This window comes from Pantherophis guttatus, chromosome 1 (genome assembly GCF_059756535.1).
Source record: "Pantherophis guttatus breed Tessera chromosome 1, ASM5975653v1, whole genome shotgun sequence".
Lineage (NCBI taxonomy): Eukaryota > Metazoa > Chordata > Lepidosauria > Squamata > Colubridae > Pantherophis > Pantherophis guttatus.
In genome coordinates, this window is record NC_142063.1 from 93,918,906 (window position 1) to 93,943,575 (window position 24,670).

General features: G+C 37.0%; 1 protein-coding gene across 5 annotated transcripts in view; it reads left to right on the forward strand.

The window, feature by feature from the left end:
• The window catches only part of QSER1 (glutamine and serine rich 1), a 45,818-nt gene that overhangs the window by 15,349 nt on the left and 5,799 nt on the right, over positions 1-24,670 (forward strand). For 2 of the 5 annotated variants that reach the window (XM_034417157.3, XM_034417160.3), the window contains exons 2-12: positions 1,604-1,713; positions 2,199-2,360; positions 4,738-8,271; positions 8,958-9,229; positions 12,184-12,300; positions 13,501-13,634; positions 14,603-14,799; positions 15,570-15,707; positions 18,034-18,131; positions 21,653-21,805; positions 24,465-24,560. In XM_034417157.3, the coding sequence (XP_034273048.2) occupies positions 1,604-1,713; positions 2,199-2,360; positions 4,738-8,271; positions 8,958-9,229; positions 12,184-12,300; positions 13,501-13,634; positions 14,603-14,799; positions 15,570-15,707; positions 18,034-18,131; positions 21,653-21,805; positions 24,465-24,560 (5,011 nt within the window). The remainder of the gene's footprint in view (positions 1-1,603; positions 1,714-2,198; positions 2,361-4,737; positions 8,272-8,957; positions 9,230-12,183; positions 12,301-13,500; positions 13,635-14,602; positions 14,800-15,569; positions 15,708-18,033; positions 18,132-21,652; positions 21,806-24,464; positions 24,561-24,670) is intronic. The other 3 variants (XM_034417159.3, XM_087878198.1, XM_034417161.3) reach the window with 3 other exon arrangements.

The following is a 24,670-nucleotide window of genomic DNA, read 5'->3' on the forward strand; positions in this document are numbered from 1 at the left end:
GTCAATTGGGGTTTTTTTAGTTGTTCTTTTTTAGACCTAGCCATTTAAAGTTTAGGAAGTTTTAAATTTAGCTTTCATATAAAAATAAAAATAAAATAAAATAAAACAATATTTGTGCAGCTTTCTGAGATTTAGTGTGTTTCTGTAGTGTTTCACTCCAACTACACAAACACACAAAATCTCACAAAGCTGTATGTGGAATTTTGTGTGTGTAAAGTGTGAAAGTTGGTTTTTTGGACTTTTTGTGGCTGTGTGAGGTTCCTGCTTGTTGCAGGGGCCATTTTGGGTCTAGCACAGCTGCTTTTACATTGTGGGTGAGCCAGTTGTGTTGTGTGTGTTTAGAGTGTGAAAGTTTTTTGGGGGGGCTTTTTGTGGCTGTGTGAGGTTCCTGCTTGTTACAGGGGCCATTTTGGGTCTAGCACAGCTGCTTTTACATTGTAGGTGAGCCAGTTGATGTTTTTTAATTTTTATTTGGTGTGCATTGGAAGAGGGGCAGTCTTATATGGCGAGTATAGCCCAAACCCTATATTTTAACAGGAAAAGTTGGGGGTCGTCTTATACGCCCAGTCGTCTTATACGCCGGAAAATACGGTATCTCATTTTTGTGATTGATTTGTGATTGATAGAAGGTCATGTCCCTAAGAAGAGAAATTGCCTTCCTAATGTACACTGAAATAATTTACACACACACACACACACACACACACACACACACACACACACACACACACACAGAAAGAGAGAGAGAGAGACGCACATAGATAAATGGCTTATCATATGCAGAATTAACCGTTTTACTCCCTGTGATAAATGCTGCTTTATCCAGGTTTCCATCCAAAGTTTGATATATCTTGACAAACCTTGGAGAATATATGGAATACTTCACAGTTACATTGAACATTGGAGGTACTTGACATAGTCTTCTCCTTTAAACTCATGAAAGGGGTTTTTTGGTTTGAATCTGCTTCTGAGATTCTTGGAAAACCTACAAGGATCAAAAACATCTCCTTGTCTTTCTTCTGCTTAGAGATCTAAAGACTGGGGCTTGCTCTGTATTTTGCTTCTAGAATCTGGAGTGTCTTTCAAATTTGAAGTATTACCAAGAAATATCTTTCCTCTTGCTTGAAGGCCAATGGGTCCTTTTACTCAACATTTTTCAGACCTAGCAATGCTTTCTAAAGCTAACTTGTCAGAAGTATATTTCTGGTTTCAAAAGGAAATTTCCTTATGAATGTCTTATAGAACCTGTATGCATAACGTTTTAGAAATTGAAGTTTGTTTTGTGTGTGTATGTGTAATACTATTAAAACTGGGATATTCATAAATTTAACAATGCAGGGAGCAGAATAGTAAATAATATCTTACAAATTACTCTGAAATATAGAAAAGGCAGTCATTCTCTATTTTAAACATGTTAACTAAATTACATTACTTGTGTATTTGTGCAAACAAATCCTAAGTTACAATACTCTTGAGGATCAGTCGCTGCTCAACCATTAAAGTCTAAACTTGTAATATTACTACTATCTCTTATTATGTTTTGGTTAATTGTCATATTTTCATCTACATGTGTGTTGTCTTCCTTTTTAATTGCCTTTTGAAGTTTAAACTATGGAGGAGGACATTCATCACACTCTGAAGCGGATCTTCTTAGACAAACATATACAGCTTCTCAGCAACTTCCTGTGTACACTACCACACCCCATCCTTCTGGTAATAATAATTTATGAAATAGATGCCTTTCTTTTAAAAGTTGAGAGCTGACAAATGATAGAATACAGTTCAGGAGAATTGTTGAGATATATGTTGATATACCTGTTATACCTGCTAAAAAGTTTGGGAGGGAGAAATTTCTCTAAGCACACTGTTTCCTGGAGCTCTAAGCATGGAGATTTACAGAAGAGTAGAATTGGTGAAAATTGCCCATTCCTTCCTTCCCTTCATCCTTCAGTTAATAGTATGCTAAATACAGCATAAATGAAGGTTTCTGCAGATACTTTGTAATATTATTGTTTATTTCCTCTCTTTATTACTTTCAGCAACTTGTTAATTAAATAAACTATCAGAACCTTGTAATAGAGCTTTTTGGCTATTACCAAAACTCAACTACAATGTTGTGATTGAATGTTTTCATTAGATGTTTAAGTGCTGAAGTATATCTAGTATAAAGCTCATATCTGGTGTACTTTTTCTTATAGGTCTTCCTGGAATTTTTGATAATACTACGCACAGTAGCAATAGCAACACTAAAGAAACATCAGTTATGAATTTTCTCTCTGCAATCGAATCTCGCAATACTCAGACTGTTTCTTCGGGAACAACACTTTTACCACAATTTAGGGCGCCTACATGGCAACCAGGTGACATTTTCTTAATATTTTGTAATCATATCAATATATCTCTGTGTAAAAATTATATAACATTGGCTTAGATCTAGAGCCATTAGTCTCTGAATAGGAAGCTTCTATGCAGGGAAGACTTACTTCACTCGATTGAAGTTCATTGTTTATTTCTATCTGTAGCCTTATTATCTACATAGAAGTATGATCTATGTAGGCTTGGAGGATTATTCTAGACAGAAGACAGCTAAGAAAATTTGTGATTGTGATAGTGAAAAAGACGAAGAAATTGCAAAACTGTCAATTCATTCTTCGGGAATATATTTAGCATAATTCTACTTGTTGATGGCATAACAAAATGTGAAGCAAAAAAGATAATTTTCAATGGAAAGTTTCCTCATAAAATAACTTTTAATAACTGAACTGTCAAGTTAGAAACCAGTGCAACTAAGCTGGTGTGAATCATAATCTCAACAATGATCAGATGCCTTCCTAGCTCCAGGTTGGGAAAAGAATGATCAAAAGTCCATTGATCATGAGGATGGGAAGAAAAGGCTTAAGTATTAAACATTGGGACAAACAAACATATAGGACTGGATTTCTGTGTTCTGTAGTAGGCAGTTTTTATTTATTATTATTATTATTTTTTTAATTTTGATTTATATGCTGCCCTTCTCCGGAGACTCAGGGTGGCTTACAATGCGCTAAGCAATAGCCTTCATTCTTTTGTATATTTATACAAAGTCAGCTTATTGCCCCCACAACTGGGTCCTCAATTTACCTACCTTAGAAAGGATGGAAGGCTGAGTCAACCTTGAGCCTTGGCGAGATTCGAACCTGCAGTAATTGCAGGCATCTGGTCTTAATAACCAGCTTAATAACAGGGTGCCTTAGACCACTGTACTACCAAGGTTCTTTATTTATTTGTCAAGTTTATGTGGTCCTCTCTCACAAACTGATTCTGGGCAGTGTGTAATAAAACTAGCAAGGCATTCTATAAAACCAGTTAAAACAATGAACGTAAATAAAAGCGAGATCATAAGAAGGAAGCTATTATATATTATACAGACAATTCTCAGGCTTCCTATTACCAGGCGATACTGATAAAACCAAGTGTTAAGGGTTTTCTAGGAGGTCACGAGAGTTTGGGAGGGATGAGTTTGTTCCAGAGGGTAAGTGCCATGCCAAGGCTTGTCTCCTGGGATCCATCAGCTGGAACTTCCTCATAGATGGGGCCTGCAATATGCAACTTCTGCCGGATCTAATGGGACATGTAGATGTAATTGGGGAAAGGCAGTTCCTCAGGTAACCTGCCACTGTAGGACTTTAAAAGTCAAATCCAACACCTTGATGTTGACCTGGAAGCAGACTGGAAACCAGTGCAGCTCATGGAGCAGAGGTATAATGTGAGTCCTTTCAGGAGTACACACAATTGCCTGTGTCACATCATTTTGCTTCAGCTCAGCTTCTGGATACTCTTCAAGGGCAGGCCCATATAGGGCAAGTTACAGTAATCAATTCAGGAGGTGACCGGGTCATGAGTATATATGATTTTTTTGCAGTGAAGCAACTTACCTAACATTGCCATTGAAACTATTGTTGTTATCCTGTTTCTGAAGGTGGGATTAGGATTTTTGAAGTCAATTGAGTTTCTGGACTGTAGAAATTTTTAAACACGATTGGTCTAATACATCCCTCTGCATTCCTATGTTAAATATAAAAAGAGGACAAAATGCTTCATCCTCTCTCCACCAGTCTTCTTAGCATGGGATAAAGTAATTGAAAAGACTGTTTTGGTACTACTCAGGGGTGAAATCTAAAATTTGTTAGTATCGGTTCTGTGGGCGTCGCTTGGTGTGGGGGTAATGTGACTGGGTGGATATGGCCACCTTTTTTTTTTTTTTACTTTTAAAAGCATTTTTTCTACAACCTTAAGAGGTTGCAGAAAAAAATGCTTTTAAAAGCCTCTGACGATCCCACCTGAGCCGCGCGATCATCAGAGGCTTTTTTTTACTTTTAAAAGCATTTTTTCGTCGGAAGAGGTTGTAGAAAAAATGCTTTTAAAAGTAAAAAAAACAGCCTCTGATGATCTCGCGGCTCAGCTGGGCATGGGGGGGGGGCATAGGGATTTTTGCTACCAGTTCTCCAAACCAACCGCCGCCATCCCTACCAGATCAGGTCCAAACCGGGAGCATTTCACTCCTGGTACTATCTGCTAAATGTCATGTAAGTTCAAAATCTAGAGAGAACTTAGCACCAAGTCTTTGAGTGCATTTCAAATACTGAGATGAAATATTTTTTTGTGATTAAATTCAAGACTAAATGAAATGATTAATACAACTTCTATATTTCCTTTTTAATGACTGATTTCATCTCATTTTGTGTGCTTTTTTTAAAGCAGGCATGCATTCATCATCTGAGCTTTTTGTTACTGGAACTCTGCCAACATCTGGAACCTTTCCATCAACCTCAGTTTATCAACATCCCAATGCTTTTAGCAGTAGAAACTTTGTTACTACTCCTTCTTTAACACTTCAGGATACAACTTTTAGTGCAACCTCAAATGGGCTTCTAACTGCTCATGACCCTTTATTGCAGATCAAGACACCCCAAGGCACAGTCCCCCCTGCACTGACTTTTGACCGACTGGGCAGTTATGTATTAAGTACCAGCATACCACCACAGTCTTCAACATACCGTTCTGCTCAAGAGTCTGCACCGCATCTCCTACAGCCACAGTTCAGTCTATTGCCTTCGTCACTTGGTGGAGGAGCTCAGCAAACTCCACAGGTGTATAACTCAACGCTGTTTACTGGTTCCACTGCCTCCATTGAAAGAGCACTGCAGCGTGAATGTAGTGTGATTAAACACCATCAGCGGCCTTCAAACACACAGTCTGTTCAGGCACAACTGACTGGTTCACAGCATTCCCTACAGAACTATTTACCAAGTACAAATGAATCTGATTTTCAGGATGCACCCCGCCAATCAACTTGTAGCCCAGCTGGCGATGCTACTCAGGTGAGCAGTAGTGGTCCACAGCAGAAAACCTCTCAGGTTTCAATGGAACTTGCTCAGTCATATGCATCAGCAGTTCCGTCACCAGGTTTCCCATCTGTTTCCACTACAAAGGCAAAACAGTGTTCTACAAAGCAACCAACAAGGTCAACAAAGACACCTAAACCACAAAGTGTAGCCCCTTCTGTACAGACACAAAGCTATTCCAAAATTGCACAGAACCAGAACACTGTAATAGCTGGTCAAGCACAAATCTATTCTACAGCACAGCTCCCAAGTCTCCTGTCAGTAAGTCAGTCGCAAAATTATATTTCAACACAGTCACAGAATGTGCCACCTGTTAGTCACGCACAAGTATTCTCAGCCATCAAGGTTGAGAAATTACCATCATTATACAAAACACTTTCTTTTGCTGGGCAATCAGAAGTTACTACGTCCGAAAGCCAGTCGCTACCATACACTTCTGATCAACAGGTATTAACCTCAGTTTCAAATACCTTCTCTGGGCAAACAAGGGATCTTTCTTCAAGCAGCCAGTCTGAAAATTATTCTTCTAATCATTCTCAGGGTATGTCAACAGTTAGCCAACCACAGATTAGCTATTCATCTCAGTCACAGGTCTTGTCAGTTGTTGGTCCTTCAGAAACATTTTCTTCTCATATTCAAAACTTATCAACTACAAGTCCTCCCCAGAACTATATTTCATTGCATTCTCAGGTACAAGAGTCATCCTCTCCACAATCTCAAAAATTTTTGCCAGTTGTACAGTCAACTCCTTTTGAAGTAACAGCTAATTCACCAGCATTGCAGAACAACAGATCTTCCTCGGATACAAAGTCATACATTAAAAGGAAATCTGATCCTAATTTGTATCAAACATCTAAACAAGATGATCAGTTTCCAATGCATAATTTTCAGGCACTGCAACAGCAAGCATCTCTTGATTCCTCTCCTCAGAGACTTACTGATGGTGAGATTAATGCTCAGGATACAACTTACAAAGTTTCCAAAGCAGATAATCGCTACTCTCAAAGTGTAATCAGAAGTAACTCTCGTCTTGAAGATCAAATTGTTGGGCTTACTTTTCAAGGGTCAAAAAAAGAGGAAACCATGGTTAACTCTGTAACACAAATCAGCCATATTACCAATACAGCGAATCATGATATTAAAAAAGCAGGTAGTTTACTGTCAACAGCACAAGTAAATGCAGACAGTAAAGAACTTAGCCAGCAAGAGTCTCTTATGCACAAGGTACATGAAGTTAAAGTCTCAGAGCAACAGATTCATGCCGTTAGTTCACCATCTCAGCTTCATACTCAGCCCATACGACACAGCCATCAGCTATGCCTGCCTACTTCACAGGTACTTCTAGAATCCCCCTGTGATTTACAAATGCTTCAGCAGTCAATATTGCAATCTGGTTTAGGATACACAAAAAATGTTCCACAAGTGCAGCACATTATGAATTCTCAGCAGTATCTACAAGTGGATGGTCATATGATTCAAGGTAATGGAAGGCATTCTCAAGAGCAGCTTCATTCACAACATTCTGAAGTTTTGAAAGTTAACCTTTCTGAACCATCAAAGCCATTACAACATCATTTGACACCCAAAGATCATTTTGGACAGCCAAATCATGAATCTAAGAATCAATTTGTTCCCCTTAGTTCTGTATGTTTTCCAGAATCTGTACTTATCAATGATGAAAGGAATATATTGTCTAATGTAGATGATATCTTGGCAGCCACAGCTGCAGCTTGTGGAGTAACACCATCTGAATTTGCAAAATCAACAGCCAATGACGAAGAAATTCAGTCAGTTGAAAATGGAGATAGTCCTAAATCTCAGTTTCATACAATAGATGTCAGACACATGACTCCTAGCTTCAACTCATCCCCTGCACTTTCTGGAAAGCCACTTGGTGTGGATAATATTTCTTTAAATGGAGGTCACATTACCCTAAATTTAACAGCAGTATCTGCAGAACAGGCAAAAGATAGGAACCAACAACACATAGAAATTTCTGCCCAAGGTATTCCTACTAGAATTACAGCAGTTGAAATGGAAAGAAGGCAGGAACAGGTTTCTAGTCAAGTTAAGCAACAGTCCAGCACTAGGAGTGAATCTGAAACTAAAAACAATGTTCATATGGATGGAACATTAAACATTAAAGATATAGACCTAATTTCAAGTAGTAGGACTCTAAATGAAGAGATTGCAGTGTCTAAAACAGATTATAGCATGGCAAGTGAGAATGCTGAAGTTCCACTGCAGCAAATATCTATGCAGCATCCAAGAAATGAAAATGGTAATAATACTGAAGACAAGAGTCAACTTTTATTGGAAGAGGACCCTCAAAAGCAAAAGGACAGAGGACAGAATCAAATTAAAAATGTCAATGAAGTTGATACAAATCAGAAGCAATTGAAACGAAGTGGGCAGTGCAAACGTCAGAATTCAAGAGGCATTGATGCCAACTCTCCTGTTCCTGAAAACTGTCACGAAACTTACCAACATCAAGAAAAAATGAGGCAAAAAATTAAAGAGGTGGAAGAAAAGCAGCCAGAAGTAAGAACAGGATTTATTGGTTCTTTTTTAGATTTCTTAAAATCTGGACCCAGACAGCAGTTTTCAGCACCTCCTATCCGTGTTCCTAATCGTGTAAGAAGACCTGTCACCCCACTTATTAGAACACCTTGTCAGTTGCCAATCTCAAAAGTGCAGACGGCAACAGCTACTTCATCTTTTGATGGCTTTGTTGAAAATTCAGTTAAGAACAGTTATGAAGATCCTAAGATAAAGCCAGAAGTCCTGCCTTTTTTTTCTTTTGATAAAGATAATGTGAGGAACAACAAAGATTACCAAAAGAGTATATATTCTCCATTATCATCATCTGATACAAAGACAAAGTCAGGTAAAGTTTACTATGCTTGTGATGAGATATATGATTTTAATATAAATGTAGCTTTAAATAAAAATATACTTAAACCAGTCCAATAATCAATAGATCTCTCTTTTTCTTTTGAGTTACATACATGTTTTGAAAGTAATTTAGTTTTTAAGATTGTCAGGTGTGCTTTTAAATGTTGCTTAATGAAAATAGTTAAATAGTTATGTTATTTGCATTTAAAAAAACGCTTTTATAAACTGCCAAAATTGTTTGTTTAAACTGAAATCTCAATAACTTAACCAAATGAGGATTTTTTTAAAAAAAAACACCTCTACAAATAATTTTAGATTTGCCTGTAGCATATATATTATATGCTTTTAGAAATTTATATAGGGTTTGTTTGTTTTTTTCATTTAAATATCTTCAGATATGTAGATACATTGCTTTTATTTGAAAGGCGAGGTAAATTTAAAAAAAAAAATTTGTCCCCGCTACTGATTTTTTTTAACTGAAAGCGGATCTATGAAATATATAGAAGATTCTTAGAATCTGAGAAATATGCTGAATTTATTTATTAAATTTTTACGCCACCTATCTCCCCTACAAGGTGACTCTGAGGCCTAATGTTAATCAGAGCAGCTAATATTTTGCACTGTGTTATAAATATGAAAATGAATTCGAATTCTTGAAGTGCTTGTTTTGTGCTTTAGAAATTGACAAAACATATTCTCAAACCATCACTAATATTGTCGTAAAGAAGGAAGCTTCCCAAATGACTGTAACATTGGCAGATGCTCAGGTGAAAACCTGTGTAGCACAATTTGAAACCGAGAGTGTTCTTACAGAGCAGTTAGCAAAACCACAAGCATTGGTTGCAATAGAAGGATATACTGAAGATGACCATGGAGACAGTGACGGCGAAGGCATATACAGAGAGCGTGATGAATTTGTAGTGAAGATTGAAGACATAGAACCACTAAAGGTAAAATCCATCTATTTTAATCTGAATAATCTGTCTTTTTTTAAAAAAATTATTTATTGTTAAAGGACCATAAAAATTTTCCATCAGAATTTGAAAGAAATAAATGAAAGTTATGCTAATTATTTTAATGATTTGTGGAATAATGAAATGGGGTGTCCTGTTCTTGCAAATCAGTGGCAGATAGGTTTAAAATTAAAGCTTTTTTTTTTTTTTTGCTCTTAAACAAAAATTAGAGCACTTCAAGGAATATTTAAATTTGGTTCCAGTTGCCTTACTATACAATTCAGGAGTTGGAACATTAAGTTAGATAGTTTGAGCTTGTGCTACAAAGATGAACTTAGTCTGAAATTGACAGAATTCTCGATTATAGTTTTAATATAGTTAAAGGTAAAGGTTCCTCTCGCATATATGTGCTAGTCATTCCCAACTCTAGGGGCGGTGCTCATCTCCATTTCAAAGCCGAAGAGCCCATACTATCTGAAGATGTCTCTGTGGTCATGTGGCCGGTATGACTAAACACCAAAGGCACACGGAACACTGTTACCTTCCCACCAAAGATGATCCCTATTTTTCTACTTGCACTTTTACGTGCTTTTGAACTGCTAGGTTGGCAGAAGCTGGGACAAGTAACAGGAGCTCACCCCATTACGTGGCACTAGGGATTCGAACCGCTGAACTGCTGACCTTTCAATCGGCAAGCTCAGCATCTTAGCCACTCAGACACCACGTCCCACTTTTTTCTTTAGCTCTACATTTTTTCTACAGTGTAGTCAATATTATTATTGCACTTATTCTAATGCAATAATTCACACATCATGCTCAGCCATAGTTTCTTTAGTTATATACTGACTAAAGTATACCACGTCCTAATATAGCTACTGCTGGGCAAAGATATGTAATCTCTTTCTGGATATCCCAAATTCTTGAAATTGAGATGTCAACAGTCATGGTACTGCATTCATAGGATACCTAAAAGAATTGTTATGCATCAGAAAAAGAAATCTACACTTCTATCTGTGGCAGTAGATTGTCAGTGTCTGTTTTTAATCAGTATTTGACTTAGTTCATTGGGTTGAATTGCTTTGTATTGCTACTGCATTCCCAATACATAGAAAAAACCTTGGAAGGCCAAAAACAACTTCAGAATGCACAACAGTAGGTAGCAGAAAAATATAACTAAGTTTGTGTAGCAAAGGGAAAAAGAGAGTTAAATATAAATTAATATGCAAAGGAATAAGGAGGATTGGGTGTGTGTAGGTTTTGTTAAGAAATAAGAAAATTTTAGAATCAGAAGGGCACAATCAGAGGTTTGGATTGTATGTTTTTTTATGACATAATAAAGTTAAAGTTAATGTAGATTTTAAGAATTATTAATACCCTATTGAGAATATGGAACAAACATAAACCCAGACTGTCCCCGAAAATGCCTTTAAGACTCTCAGCAGAAGAACATTTTACAGGAAACAAACAGTAGGTAAAGAAAAATGTTGAACTTATTGAGAGTTGTTACAACAGCAACATGAAGGATATAGGATGAAATCAAAACAGCAATTAAGTGCAGAGGGATTTATTTTCAATAGTTTCCATATGCAAAATTAAGAGAAAGATTTAAGCAGTCAACAGAGCATTTGGAATTGAGCAGCAGAAGACAGAATTTCAAGTTGAACTGTGTATAAATAATGAACATGTAGCTAAAATGTATACACTTTTATTGAAATTTGAAATGGAAAAAGACTGATAAAATGCACAAAGAATTTTGGACATACTGTATTGATGGGTTAGTGGGTTACAAAGATTTTTTTTTTTAATTTGATTTATATGCCGCCCTTCTCCGGAGACTCAGGGCGGCTTACAATGTGCTAAGCAATAGCCTTCATCCTTTTGTATATTTATACAAAGTCAGCTTATTGCCCCCACAAACTGGGTCCTCAATTTACCTACCTTAGAAAGGATGGAAGGCTGAGTCAACCTTGAGCCTGGCGAGATTCGAACCTGCAGTAATTTCAGGCAGCTGGTCTTAATAACAGGGTGCTTTAGACCACTGTACTACCAAGGCTCCGTTTGAAATGTATACTATGGATTGAAATGTATACTATGTTATAATTTAAAACAGATTTTTTAAATAAAATGATGAACCATTGATATATGCCTCCAGAAAAAATATCTAGAACAGCGGTCATCAACCGGTGGTGTGTAGACCACTGATGGTCTGCAAGAAAATTTTGGTGGTCCGCAGAAAAATTATTTGCATTTTTAATATTGCACTAAATAGGGGGTCCTCAAACTACGGCCCCTGGGGCAGATATGTGCAATGAATATTTGTGTTGCTGCAGAGAATCTCCCCTTTCAGGGTCTTTTTGTGCGGGGCAGAAGGGAGCAGAAATTCTGGCTTGGGGTCTGCTTCAGCCTCCTGGTGTGGGGCTTTGGGCAAAGGCTGGAGGAAGTGCTGCTGATGGCGAAGAGCCGGAGGGCCTTGTTCCAGTGGGACTGCATCATTGCCTGGAACTGGCTGACCATCTCAGCCCGCTGAGCCTCCAGGCGCCAGTACCTGGCCTTGCACTCCCGCAGGTCTTCCCTCTGCTTGGAAAGCCTATGCTCGTAGTCCTCAGTGAGGTTCTTCTCTTAGACCTCCTCTTGGTCAGATCCAATTTGAACTGAGCTGTTTTGCCAACTTTCTTGTGGTGGCTGCTTAGCTCCAACAACTGCTTCCTGTTGGGGCCCTAAGGAGCCCAGGCGGGGAGGCGAGGAGTTGGCCCTACCCTCCCAATCACATGACCACCTAGCCATGCCCACCCAGCTGGTCATTAGGCAGATCATATTAGTGGTCCACGAGATTTAAAATTATGAATTTAGTGGTCACTGAGGTCTGAAAGGTTGGTAACCCCTGGTCTAGAATGTATACAAGTACTTCAAATACTAACGGAATTAAGTGCTTTTCATTTTGGTCCCTGTAGGCTGCTTTAAAAAAAGGAGTGGAGCCTCCAGCCATCTGGAAAGTTCAAAAGGCTTTGCTGCAAAAATTTGTACCTGAAGTACGAGATGGACAAAGAGAATTTGCAGCTACTAATAGTGTAAGTATAATCATTCAGCTTTAACCATATTAACTGGTGAGATGTTTACACTGTATATGATACCAGTGTAGTGGTTAAAGTGTGGCCTGGAAACCAAGAAACAGTGAATTCTACTCCTGCTTTATTAGTAGGCTGGGCTACATTGGAGCAGTCTCTCTCTCTCTCTCCCTCTCCCTCTCTTCCCTCCCACCCCCAGCCCAACCCACTTCACAGGATTGTTCTTGTGCAGAAAATAGGAGGAGGAAGGTGTATTAGGTATGTGCACCACCTTAAATTACTTATAAAGTAATAAAGACAGGATTTTTAAAAAGAGTCAAATAAATACATAAAAGATGGAACCATGAAACTATGACTTGTAGTCACGATTTAGGCATAAAGCCAGTTGAGTGACCTTTGGCCAGTCACTCTCTGTAAGTCCTAGGAAGGAACAATGGCAAACCACTTCTGGGGGAAGGGGGGGAAACCTTGCCAGGAAAACTGCAGGAACTTGTCCTATAGAGTCTGCAATCAGACATGATTGAACAGAAGAAAAAAAACCAGGTCTATTATGGTATAATTTTTAATATCGTTTTTTTATGGTCTGCCCAGATCTATATACTTGAGATGACTAGCTATATAAATGGATTGAATTAATGAATTAAACTGTTTTCATTATAATTGGGTAGGATTTATTGAAAATAAAAACATTGTTTTGAAGTTACAACAAAACTCCTGCAGAAGTTAGCACTAAGAAGTACTTTTTAACATGATAAAAACAAGAATTCATAACTACACTGGGCTATAATGATTGGGCTTATGAAGAACTTCAGATGCTGCTTTATGCCATCTTTTACACCCCATACTTTAAAAATCAAATGACTAAATTGCTTCATTTTCCCTCCAGTTGTTTCATTAGCCAGAAGAGGCTTGTGTGCAGGAGTTACACAAGTGCAAAAGTCTTTTCTGGTGCTTCCAACAGAAGCATTTTCTGACTAAAGAAACTCTCAGCAAAGTATTTAAGAAGTCACAAAGTATCTCTTATAGACATTAGCTCACCAATGAGCATGCAAGCTACTTGTAACAGAGCTAATCATTAATAAAATTTAAATTAATTTGGGGTTATATTCCAGATCCATCCACTTTTTGTGTTTTCTTAATTTCTTAACAAGGTTATAAACTACTTACAAGGCAAGCATAATACAAGTCTCTTTTTCCTTTTAGTATCTTGGATATTTTGGAGATGCAAAATTGAAGTATAAACGAGTATATGTAAAGTTCATAGAAAACGCAAACAAAAAAGAGTATGTCAGAGTATGTTCCAAGAAGCCAAAAAATTCACTTGTACAATCTGCAAGGTATTTTATTTTAATCCATTTTCTCAGATCCTTGATGTGTCTTTTAATTGTATTTAATGGGGTGGGGGTTATTACTAGCTTTAAATTTGTTAAAGGCACATGTTCCATAGATATTTTGAAAATTTACTATCTGAAATAATTGTTGGGATTTTATGCTCTAGAATAATTTCAGAGAGAAAACTACCTTCATTTAGATTATGAAGAGCTGTTAAAAAGTTATAAACCTGAGAGCAGCTGGAAATTTTTGCTTCCAGTTTTCACTCAACCAGTTTTATACTGAATGTAATTTCAGGAATCAAAGTTTAATCAAATGCAAAAGTAAAAGTGTTTACTCAATTTGCTTGCAAAGGATAGAGAAACTAAACATAAACAATCCTCAAACTTAACTCATGGGTTAAACATTTTTTCTCAACCTGCTTCTCAAGAGATGTTGAAACTACATCCCCAGAAGCTATTGACTATACTTTTTAAAAATTTTCTGAGAACTATAGTCCCAACATAGGTAAAAACAGCATCAGGTTTGGGAATGATACTTTTTAAGAGGATCGTCATTTTGATCAAATCAACTCTATTTTGTCCTTGAATCAATATCATTTTCAGGTATATATATTTTCTAGACAATAATCTACAGACCAATATTTTTAGGGATTTCTTTCTGTTCTCTTTTAAATAATTTTGTTTACTCTAAGCTAAAGACTTTCCTTGCTAAGAGTACTTTTAAATCTATTTATGTTTAGAGATACTCTTTAGTTAATAATATAGGCATGAAGATTTTAAGGCTTGCTCCTAACATTGTCTAGACCCTCTAATTAGATGTTTAAACAATTATCTTAATGTACAAATAAATGAAGTGTGGAAATCTATAAGAAAACTAACTCAAGAAGAAAACTAATCAGCTAAATTGTATCAATTTGACTTATAAACACTAAGTTTATAAAACAGTTTCTTTGAATTATTCCAATTTATAGAATTCCTCACTGTAAGCCAAGCATGAGCATCACTAAAGTTCCTGATCCCCCAGTGCCAAAAACAGTCACAACAAAAGTTACTTCAGTGAAACCCAAAGCAAAACAGCCAAAGACAAAGGCTGAACCACCACCAAAAAAACGCAAAACATGGAAAGAAGAATCGCCCTCTACTCCTCAGCCGCAGAGTGATGAGGAAGGTAAGTGTCCCTATAACAGAAGAAATTATGAAAATTTGGGATTTTGTATAATTTCCATTGTTGTATTGTCACATTTATTAGTCACATTGTATAAGGAGGCACATTTTTAATATTCTATTTTAATTGTACACATTAATCAATATAATAAGAACCCTAATTTATATATGGCATTTGTGTCTTTTTTCTACATATAGAAGAAGGGGGGGGGTTCCCTAGCATGTTCCAAGTGTCAGTAGCTCCAGTATCTCTAGTTATTTGTTTGTTGATCCCAGTGACTGCAAAAATATGGAGCTGCACACTCTCCAAACAGCCCAATAGCATAGAGCACCTATATGCTTGCTGCTGTAGATGTATCAGGAAGTGTCTTCTGATGTCATATTCAGTACAGAGTCTGAAGGCTATATTCATTGCAGGGCTGTGGGCATATTTTTGGTCCTTTTCAATATTTAGTAAATGTTCGCAGTAACATCTCTGCACAGGAAACCATTGAAAAAGTCACACAAATTCCTAATTAAGACATTAAAATGTCTTCAATATAATCTAAAATATAATAAAATAAGAGATAAAATAATTGGATTAATAAAATATATAACCAGTAGCCATGATGATATCCACATGAAGTCTAAAATATCGTTGTGAATATTAATGTCACAGCTCAGTCATAATTAGAGTAAGAATGAACTGCTCTGCAGAATCACTAAAGCAATAATAAAACCAATGAAAAAATTACAATACGATTGTACAATATATTTATATATTTGATATTCCAGACACTGAACCACCAGCACCTATTGTTGCCCGCTTTTTAAACACCAGAGCTATGAAGGAAACATTTAGGAATTATATGGAACTGCTTGTTAGCCTTGCCTTGGATCCAGATACTATGCAGGCATTGGAGAAGAGTAATGGTACAGTTTGTTAAATGTCTTGTTTGTTTGTTAGTTGGTTGGTTTGTTTTTGATTTGTTATCAAATGTTTATCAGATGTTCTCTTGTTTAGAAGCTACCTATTGGTCAGGATCTATATTATAGATATAATGAATGGAACTTCTGAAGCTCCTTCTGAAGTGTTTTCCAATCTTGGCAGCATTGAGATTTATGATCCTATGGCTAAAGATTCTAGGTACTGAAGGCCACACACACAGATTAGGAAGTTGCCATAGTTGGAAAACACATCTCCTGATAATAGTGGCAGGAAGGCTAATAAGGTCCCCATTATTTGAGATGGGAGAAGGGCCACTATTTTCTGCTCCCCCTGCCATGGTTGTCCCTTCTGCCGTACTTTCTGAACAGATTGCTTCTCTGGTAACAATTTAACTCCTAGCCAAGAATCCGCAGTTGTTTGGAAATGGATTCACTCTGACTGCATCATGCTCAGAAGTCTAAGTCTGCTGATAAGAAAACAATGGTTGAAACATCACTTTGAAATACAAAGATGTAAAATACAAAACAGCAGAAAAAAGCAATAATTAAAATATTGAAAATCTCTTAGGGACGAGCAGCACTTTGAATCCAGAGTCACAGCACCTCTTTAAAGAAGTTGCTTCTTTTCCTGGACTCGAGCAATAGCCAACAATCTCAGGAAAATATGTGTTTTGAGTTAAAGAGGTATGCCTGTGGCCATTCTGAAGGATCTTGTTGCAATCCTGTCAATCCCTTTTTAACTCAAAGGTGCATTTTACTCAGTTGATGCTGCTATTCTGCAGGTCTGGTGGGGGAACGCTTCTTTAAGAAGGAATCTGTGTTGATATTGAACTACCATTTCAGTTCTCAGTACAAAGCCCTGCATAACTCTAAAACTCTTAGTCAAGTTAATCCAAATCAATTCCTGTTACTCTTAACACACATTAAAGTTACTTATGTATTTTTATTCAAAGTCATGAGCAGTACGCATGCATAAGTCAGGAAACTAGGGTTTTAATAGAACTATTCGGCAGGTGAGAATAGAAAAAATATATGTACTATATTAAAATTTCTCATAAGAATAGCTAATAAAATGAAGTCATTAGAACATCTTTGTTCTGTATCAAGATGTTTCCTGAAAATATTGTTGGGCAGTGACATATTTGGCTTGTTAAGTACTTTAGATTTATTATGGTTTCATAGACAAATGGTTGCTGTTATTAACATTTCCTTCACAGTACTTGTTTGGATACTCCTTTAAGGCGGAGGTGGTCAATTAATTTTCTTAAGGGGTCACACGAGAAATAGGGACTGTTGTGGAGGGCCAGAAGCATAGGCACTCACGCGCGCGCGCAAACATAAATTGGGAAAAAAATAGCAATCACCTTCAAAATAAAAGCAATGTGGTTGAATTGTGGGCACAGTGTACACTTATTTACATTTGATTTCTTATTTCTGATTGCCCTCATGTGGGTTGGACAGGGACAGCCAAAGGCCCTGGGGGCTATAAAATACCCAGGTCTGTTTTAAAGTTTATGAAAATTAATGTTAGGGATTTAGGACAGAGTTCATTATTCATAAAGTACCTAGAAAATAATCTATTAGAGAGGTTTTACTTTCATTTTGTGTGTTAATCATTTACATTTGAGGTCCCAGGAGAATTTTGGTCAAACTAGCTGGTAACTCAGCTATTTGACAATGAAGCTGCAGCAGTTGTCAGAACCTAGCCAATCTGAAAGTATCAGCCACTTTTCATATTGTTGCTAATAATATCTCTATATGGTCACCCAGGAATAGGTTCAACTTAAGGAAGGTGGCATGTTTTATTGTATTTATAGTATTTCTTGTCCTGTACTAAATTGTTCCTTCTGGTTTGGTATTTTGTAAGTAGGTTGATTATAGATTAATAAAAGTAAATCTCCAAGTTGAATTTATCTCCGGTGACTATATAAGCATGCCAGTGCAATTTTCCTGGCCATGATATGCAACTGCCTTACTGTCTTATAAGTATCCGTTGGAAATCTATTTGCTTGACCTCCGATTCAGACAGCATCACACAGTGTGCCATTGATGCAACGTATCTTCACTGTTGCAGTAAAACCAATTTTGTAAAAAAATTATTCACACTGTATATTGAATTAAAATAACATAACATTTTAAGAATATTCTATGCTGAAATATGTATTTGGGGCATAACTACAATTGTTTTAATTGGTTGCTAATATATTGATTAAATAAACTTTTATTAATTATGTTAACTTATTTGAATAATCATAGAGCCACGAGACATAACACATTCAGTAAAAGGCATCTATTGCGTCTCCTTTTTTAGATGAGCTGCTTTTGCCTCATATGAGAAAAATTGATGGCATGCTGAATGACAATAGAAAAAGGCTGCTTTCCAAATTACATATAGAGCGACCATTCAAGGTACTGATAATTATACTTTCTTTATTCATAGTTTGCCACTCTTTCATTAATTCTTTTATAGAAATTAAAAATTAGTGGAGCAAAGCAAATAAGACTTTTTAAAAATTTAAGTTCTTTATTTTTTTTTCTTTGTTCTTTTCTTTGTTCTATGTTTCTTTTTTGGGATTTCCAGCATTTTATTGGTTTATCAAAATATAAAATACAGAAGTACAAAGAAAATAAAAATAGCAATTGCACTTAGACTTATATACCACTTCATAGTGATTTACAACCCTCTCTATGCAGTTTACAGAGTCAGCATATTGCCCCCAACAATCTAGGTTCTCATTTTACTGATCTTGGAAGGATGGAAGGCAGAATCAACCTTGAGCCAGTCAGGATCGAACTGCTGGCAGTTGGCAGAGTTAGCCTGCTGCATTCTAACCACTGTACCACCATGGTTCTTAGTTATGGGGAAATAATGAAAAAAAGGGGGAAAAGAGAAAAGTGTAGGGCAGTGATGGCTAACCTTCTTGCCATCCCATGCCAAAAGTGGTGGGAGCATGGGGGGGTCGCGATGCGTGCCTACACTCATAATTCTATGCGTCCCACGCATGCGTGCGTGACCCCCACGCTTTTGGCACGTGATGGCACAGTGGGCCCGGTAGGCCCATTTTTCGCCCTCCCAGGCTCCAGAGGCTTTCTTGGAGCCTGGGGAGGGCAAAAATGGCCTCTCCCCCCTCTCAGAGGCCTTCCGGAGGCCAGAAACGGCCCGTTTTCCAACTTCCTGTGGGACCAGAAGGCCCATTTTCGCCCTCCCCAGGCTCCTAGAAAGGCTCTGGAGCCTGGGGAGAGTGAAAAATGGGCCTTCCCCACCTCAAGGCCCTTCAGAGGCCGGAAACAGCCTGTTTCCCTAATTCCGGTGGACCCAGAAGGCCTGAAAAGCAGCTGGCTGGCGTGCACATGCGCAGCGGAGCTGAACTCGCATGCCCACTGATATGGTTCCATGTGCCACCTGTTCGCCATCACAGGTGTAGGGGAAAGGGGAAAAGAAAAAGATAGGCATTGAGTTCCGACTCCTTTTGGTGCAGTAGAATAAGGTAGTAACATAAAACTTCAACTTTTTACTTTTACATGATAATGTATAATAGGCATTTCTATAACAATAAACCTATCTAATTAGCAAAACCCAAAATCAAAGTTTTATTTATTCTATATTTCTAATTTGCTACTCCCTTTGAAAAAGTCTGTATTTTCAAATGAATGCAACATTTTTATAGGTCAGTAAGTAGGACAGAAATCTATAATAGCATTTCAAACACAGTTGCTTCCAGAAAATTTTCAGGAACTGGTTAACAGAATTTTTTTTGCGAAGATTAGTTTTTACTTTGTTTTTATACTATATTTATAATGGACAGTTGAGTCCATAAGAGAGACTAACCTTCTCTTCCAGAAATCCTGGATCTTCACCTTTGGCCCTTCCTTTTGCTTTGGAGTATTGGTTTGAAAGTTACTGCTGCCACCTACTATTTTCCAAGTGGCATCTCATATAACAACCATCCTGTAATATGGGTGTGTTAGAGTTTTTATAACCAGTGCTTCCTTCATGACAATTAAAAATGCAAAAAAATGAAATAATTTCATTAGGGCACTCTCTTGGAAATGAAACATTGAAGTGTATAAGTAACTTATTCATTTCTACTTTCCTTTTGGGGAGATGTCAAGGGAAAAACAATATCAAACTTTACTTAAACATTTAGAAAGGAAAAATTCCAGAGCTGCCTGGATAATTACGAAACAGCTGTTTCAAAAAATAATTTCAAAAGAAAGTACAGACCACAAGATGGCACCGCTCTGTTTACAAATAGAGCAATTCAGCCAATATCTCAGAAGAGAAGTTAGCAAAAAATAAATAATAATCCAATTTATATTGTAAATTACAAGAACAGTAGGAAGACAGTACAGATACGACTTATAACCACAATTGAGCCCAAATATTGTTTTGCTAAGTGAGACAATTGTTAAGTAAATTTTGCCCCATTTTATGACCTTTCTTGCCACGGTTGTTAAGTGAACTACTGCAGTTGTTAAGCTAGTAACACAGTTGTTAAGTGAATCTGACTTCCACATTGACTTTGCTGTCAGAAGGTCACAAAAGGGGGATCACATGATCCTGGAACACTGCAATCATCATAAATACAAGTCAGTTGTCAAGTGTCTGAATTTTGATCATGTCACCATGGGGATTGGGGCAGGTTTCAAAATCCATCGCTACCAGTTCGCTCGTGGACGTTAGCGCATGCACGCGACGCTTCTGCACATGCACAGAACCATCTGGGCGGGTGGGTAGAGCCTCCCGCCACTGCCGCTACTGGTTCACCTGATCCAGGATGAACCAGTAGCAACCTACCACTGATGTGGATGCTGCAAAGGTCATAAGTGTGAACAGCAGTCATAACTCACTTTTTTCAGTGCTGTTGTAACTTTGAACAGTCACTAAATGAACTGTTGTAAGTTGAAGACTACCTGCATTATTTCTTCTTGCGTAGTCCGCAACATTAATATAATACCTGAGATTACACGCACTTCTGAACTAATCTGAGAAAATAAAAGAATAAGATTTGATTGACAAGCACCACACAGAAAAAAGAAAGGGGAAAAAAACAGGTTCCTGGTTAGACTGGTATTTATAGGTAGTCCTTGATTTAGGACAGTTTGTTTAGTGACTGTTTGAAGTTACAACAGCACTAAAAAAATGACTTATGACCATTTTTCACATGACCATTGCAACATCCCCATGGTCATGTGATCAAAATTCAGGTGCTTGGCAACTGACTCATATTTATGATGGTTAGAGTGTCCCAGGGTCATAGGGTTGCAAAGTCTCAGAAGGACTTTGCAACCTTCTGACAAGCAAAGTCAATGGGGAAGCCAACTTCACCTAACAATTGTGGTACTAAATTAACAACTGTGCACTTAACAGCTGTGGCAGGAAAGGTCGTAAAATGGAGCAAAATTCACTTAACAAATGTCTCACTTAGCCATAGAAATGTTGGGCTCAAGTGTGTTTGTAAGTCAAGAACTCCCTGTGATTCTACTGAAATAAATAGAAATAAGAAGTTTCAAAAGCATGTATTCTCTGCTTCATTTGCTTGGATTTCTTCTAGTCCCAATAGAGATACTGACTTATTGGTAAACCCCTGCTTTTCTTCAATCCCTCTGTGCCACATCTGCTGCAAATGTCTCCTTGAGTTCTGCTCATTGATTTTAAAATGGCTCCAAAATCTCTTCAGTAGGTGAAAAGATTGGCGTAATCTGACTATGACCAAAAGACGTGCTTCATTTGTGGGTGTGGATTTTGTCTAAGCCTGTCTGGCATGTAGACTGGCCAGTTGTGAAAATCATACTGTTTTCAGCCTGCATGTTTACAGCAGATTTTTTTTTTAAAAAAGGATCCGAGTTTAAATTCTTACCACATTAATAAGGCATACTTTATAATTCTGTTTAATCGCTAATCTGCTGCTTTTATAACTTTTTTTAAGGCTGCTTTGGAATGTTTTCCTGAACTGACAGTAATAACTCGAGATTCTAAAGCAAAAATGGGGATGAATGCAGTTTCTAGAATCAAGATGAATGGGAAAGCTTATAATAAGAAAACACTGAAAATTTCCAAAGCAACCACAAAATTAGCACAGGTATGTTTGTATAGTATTTGTTTCTGCAGTATTTCTGATGGAATGTTGATCTCAAACTTTTCTTGATTATCTTGAGTGTATTTTAAATCAGTAAATTAGGAACTAATACCTTTTCCATTCTAAAATTTAAAAAAACTAAATTACCAGACAGCAAGTTTAAAAAACCTTGACTTTTCTTTGTTCTTTACTTTTTTAAAGCCAGAGAAAGATTTTTTTTTTTAAAGATAGCAGTTTCTCATGGTTGAAGATTCTTACCTGAGAAGAATATGTCGATGAAGATTCTTAATCATCCAAGTAGAATTGTCTGGAAGTTGACAATTCCAGACATGGGAACTGGACTTCTTGTTGGTTACAAACATTTCACTGCTTATCCAAGTAGCTTCTTCAATCTGAACAAATTTGTTAGGAGGATATATGTCCTCTAGGGTGGTATCATTTCACCTAATCCGAAAAGGCTCATTAGGTGAGTAGGCAGAGAGTCATTAGGAGACAATGTTTCAACTCCTAAATACCCGAGTGAGTCCTTAAGTGTGGCCTCCCTGATGAACTTGTGAAGTGTCTTAATCTTCTTGAGGACTGATGAAAAAGCAGCATAAAAAATGGGGGACAGGTTGTGTCTGAAATCTCCACCTCTGTTGAGGGAAGGAGTTTCCAATTTGACATAAATGGATTCCTTCACTCCTCTCTCAAACCAGCTGGCGATGGAAGATTTACATCCCAACAACTCTTCTATTCACCTAACAATCTTATTCAGATTAGGTGAAAATAAAACCACCCTGGAGGATATATATATATATATGGGGTCCCCCAACCAACTTGTTCAGACTGAAGCAGCTACTTGGATAAGCAGTGAAACATTTCAAACCAACAAGAAAAGTCCAGTTGCCATGACTCAACTTCCAGATACCCAGGAGGACGTGCCAGTATACCTAATGAGTAAACATGACTAGAATTCCTCTGTAAAGGTCCTTCCTCACATGTTATAAACACACCTTAGACTATAATATCTACATTTTCTTCCTATCTCCATGATTGCCCTTACCTGGACACTTTAAATCTATTTGTATTTACAACTGTAAAAACTCTTGCCACCATAATTTTCACTTCAAAATGGCAAATATGTCAGATTTTAGTTATTATTATTATTATTTATTCAATTTATATACCGCCCTTCTCCTAGTGGACTCAGGGCGGTGCACAGCCAAAACTAAAATACATAGTTGATACGGTAAGCAACCATGCTACATTTTTTTAATCTCTTGTGTTAAATCCATAGTGGATACTGCACCAGGCTAGAAATCGGAAAACTATGAGTTCTAGTTTCACCTTAGCCATGAAAGCAGCTGGGTCACTTTGGGCCAGTTATTCTCTCTCTGTCCTAGGAAAGAGGCAATAGTAAACCATTTCTGAAATCTTGCTAAGAAAACTGTAGGGACCTGTTCAGGAGTCAACATCAACTCAAAGGACACCCACACACCCACACACCAAAATTGCTCTATAAATCTTAGGAGAACTTTATTTAACAGACACCTATTTGACAAGAAGGATCAATTCCATATTTGAAACTTCAAACTGATGTTGTTGAGTCGCTAAGTGTTATCCAACTCTTCACAATCTCATGGACCAATAGCATGCCAGGCCCTGCATCTTCCACCCTCTGTTGGAGTTTGCCCAAATTCATCATATTCATTGCTTCAATGACATTATCTCACATTGATGAGTTCTGGTTTAACAGGAACACATAGCATCCTGTGCATAAAATTCCATAAAGTGCATAAAGACAACAACTCCAGTCATAGAAAAACAAAGCAAATAATTGCAAAAGGAACCAGATTTTCTATTATAGCATTAAATTACACCTAGTTATATCCTAAAAACTTTTCCTATAATTTGATAGAGCTGTTATTTCTTCAAATGAAAAATAGACATGGAAATCAAGAACCATGTTTTTAATTTTGTTGTTATTAGATTTTTATTCCCACCTTAAAAAAATATTTGGTAAACTCAGTGCAAGTGCTTAATACTTCTTCCTCTTCCTATTTTTCCCTTTCCCTGTGAGATGGTTTGAACTGAGAGAGAGTGCCTAGACCAAGGTCAGGCAGCTGCCTTTCATTGCTAAGGGAGACCTAGAACTCCTATTTCTATACTAGCAAGTCAACCAAACACCAAAACAACCATTAAACTGGCTATTTTGTAATTATAGAATTAGAAAACAAAATTCTGGTTAATGGGGAGAAATGGTTTATTTACCCTTAAAAATAATATTCTGAAAATCAGAGAAAAAAATCAGGACTAAAAATTGCTAGTTACAAGTAGTAAAGTAAAGGTTATTTCTCTTAGAATCCAAGGCACTTGGGCAGATTGCTCTTTCTTTCATGTCATTAGAAGTGATAGTTCTCTGATTTCTTATCATATTCCTTCTTTCCTACAAGTAGAAACCTACTCCCAACTCAAATTTTCTTAATTATTCACAGCCTTAGATGAAATAATATTACATAAGAAATAAAACATATATGCATAAAATATACTTCATTCTATTTTTGTGTATGGTTTTATGTATAGCTATGAGTAAATTGTTATATTTTCAAATAATTATTAGTATCAAGAAACTTAACTGTATTTAGTTACTAGGGTGGTTAATAAATATTTGTTTCTGCAGGAATTTACTATAGATCCAGAAAAAATACCTTTGTGTTCTTTGTATCATTCACTCCACCATTACAAATACCACATGTTTCTCAGATGCAAAGTAGAGGTGAGTCTTTTTCTAGTTTATGTTATTATTCATTGTATTCATTAGTGCAGTAGAATTTAAACTCAATTAAAATCAGATGAAGATAAACTATTTTCAGAAGATATTGAGCA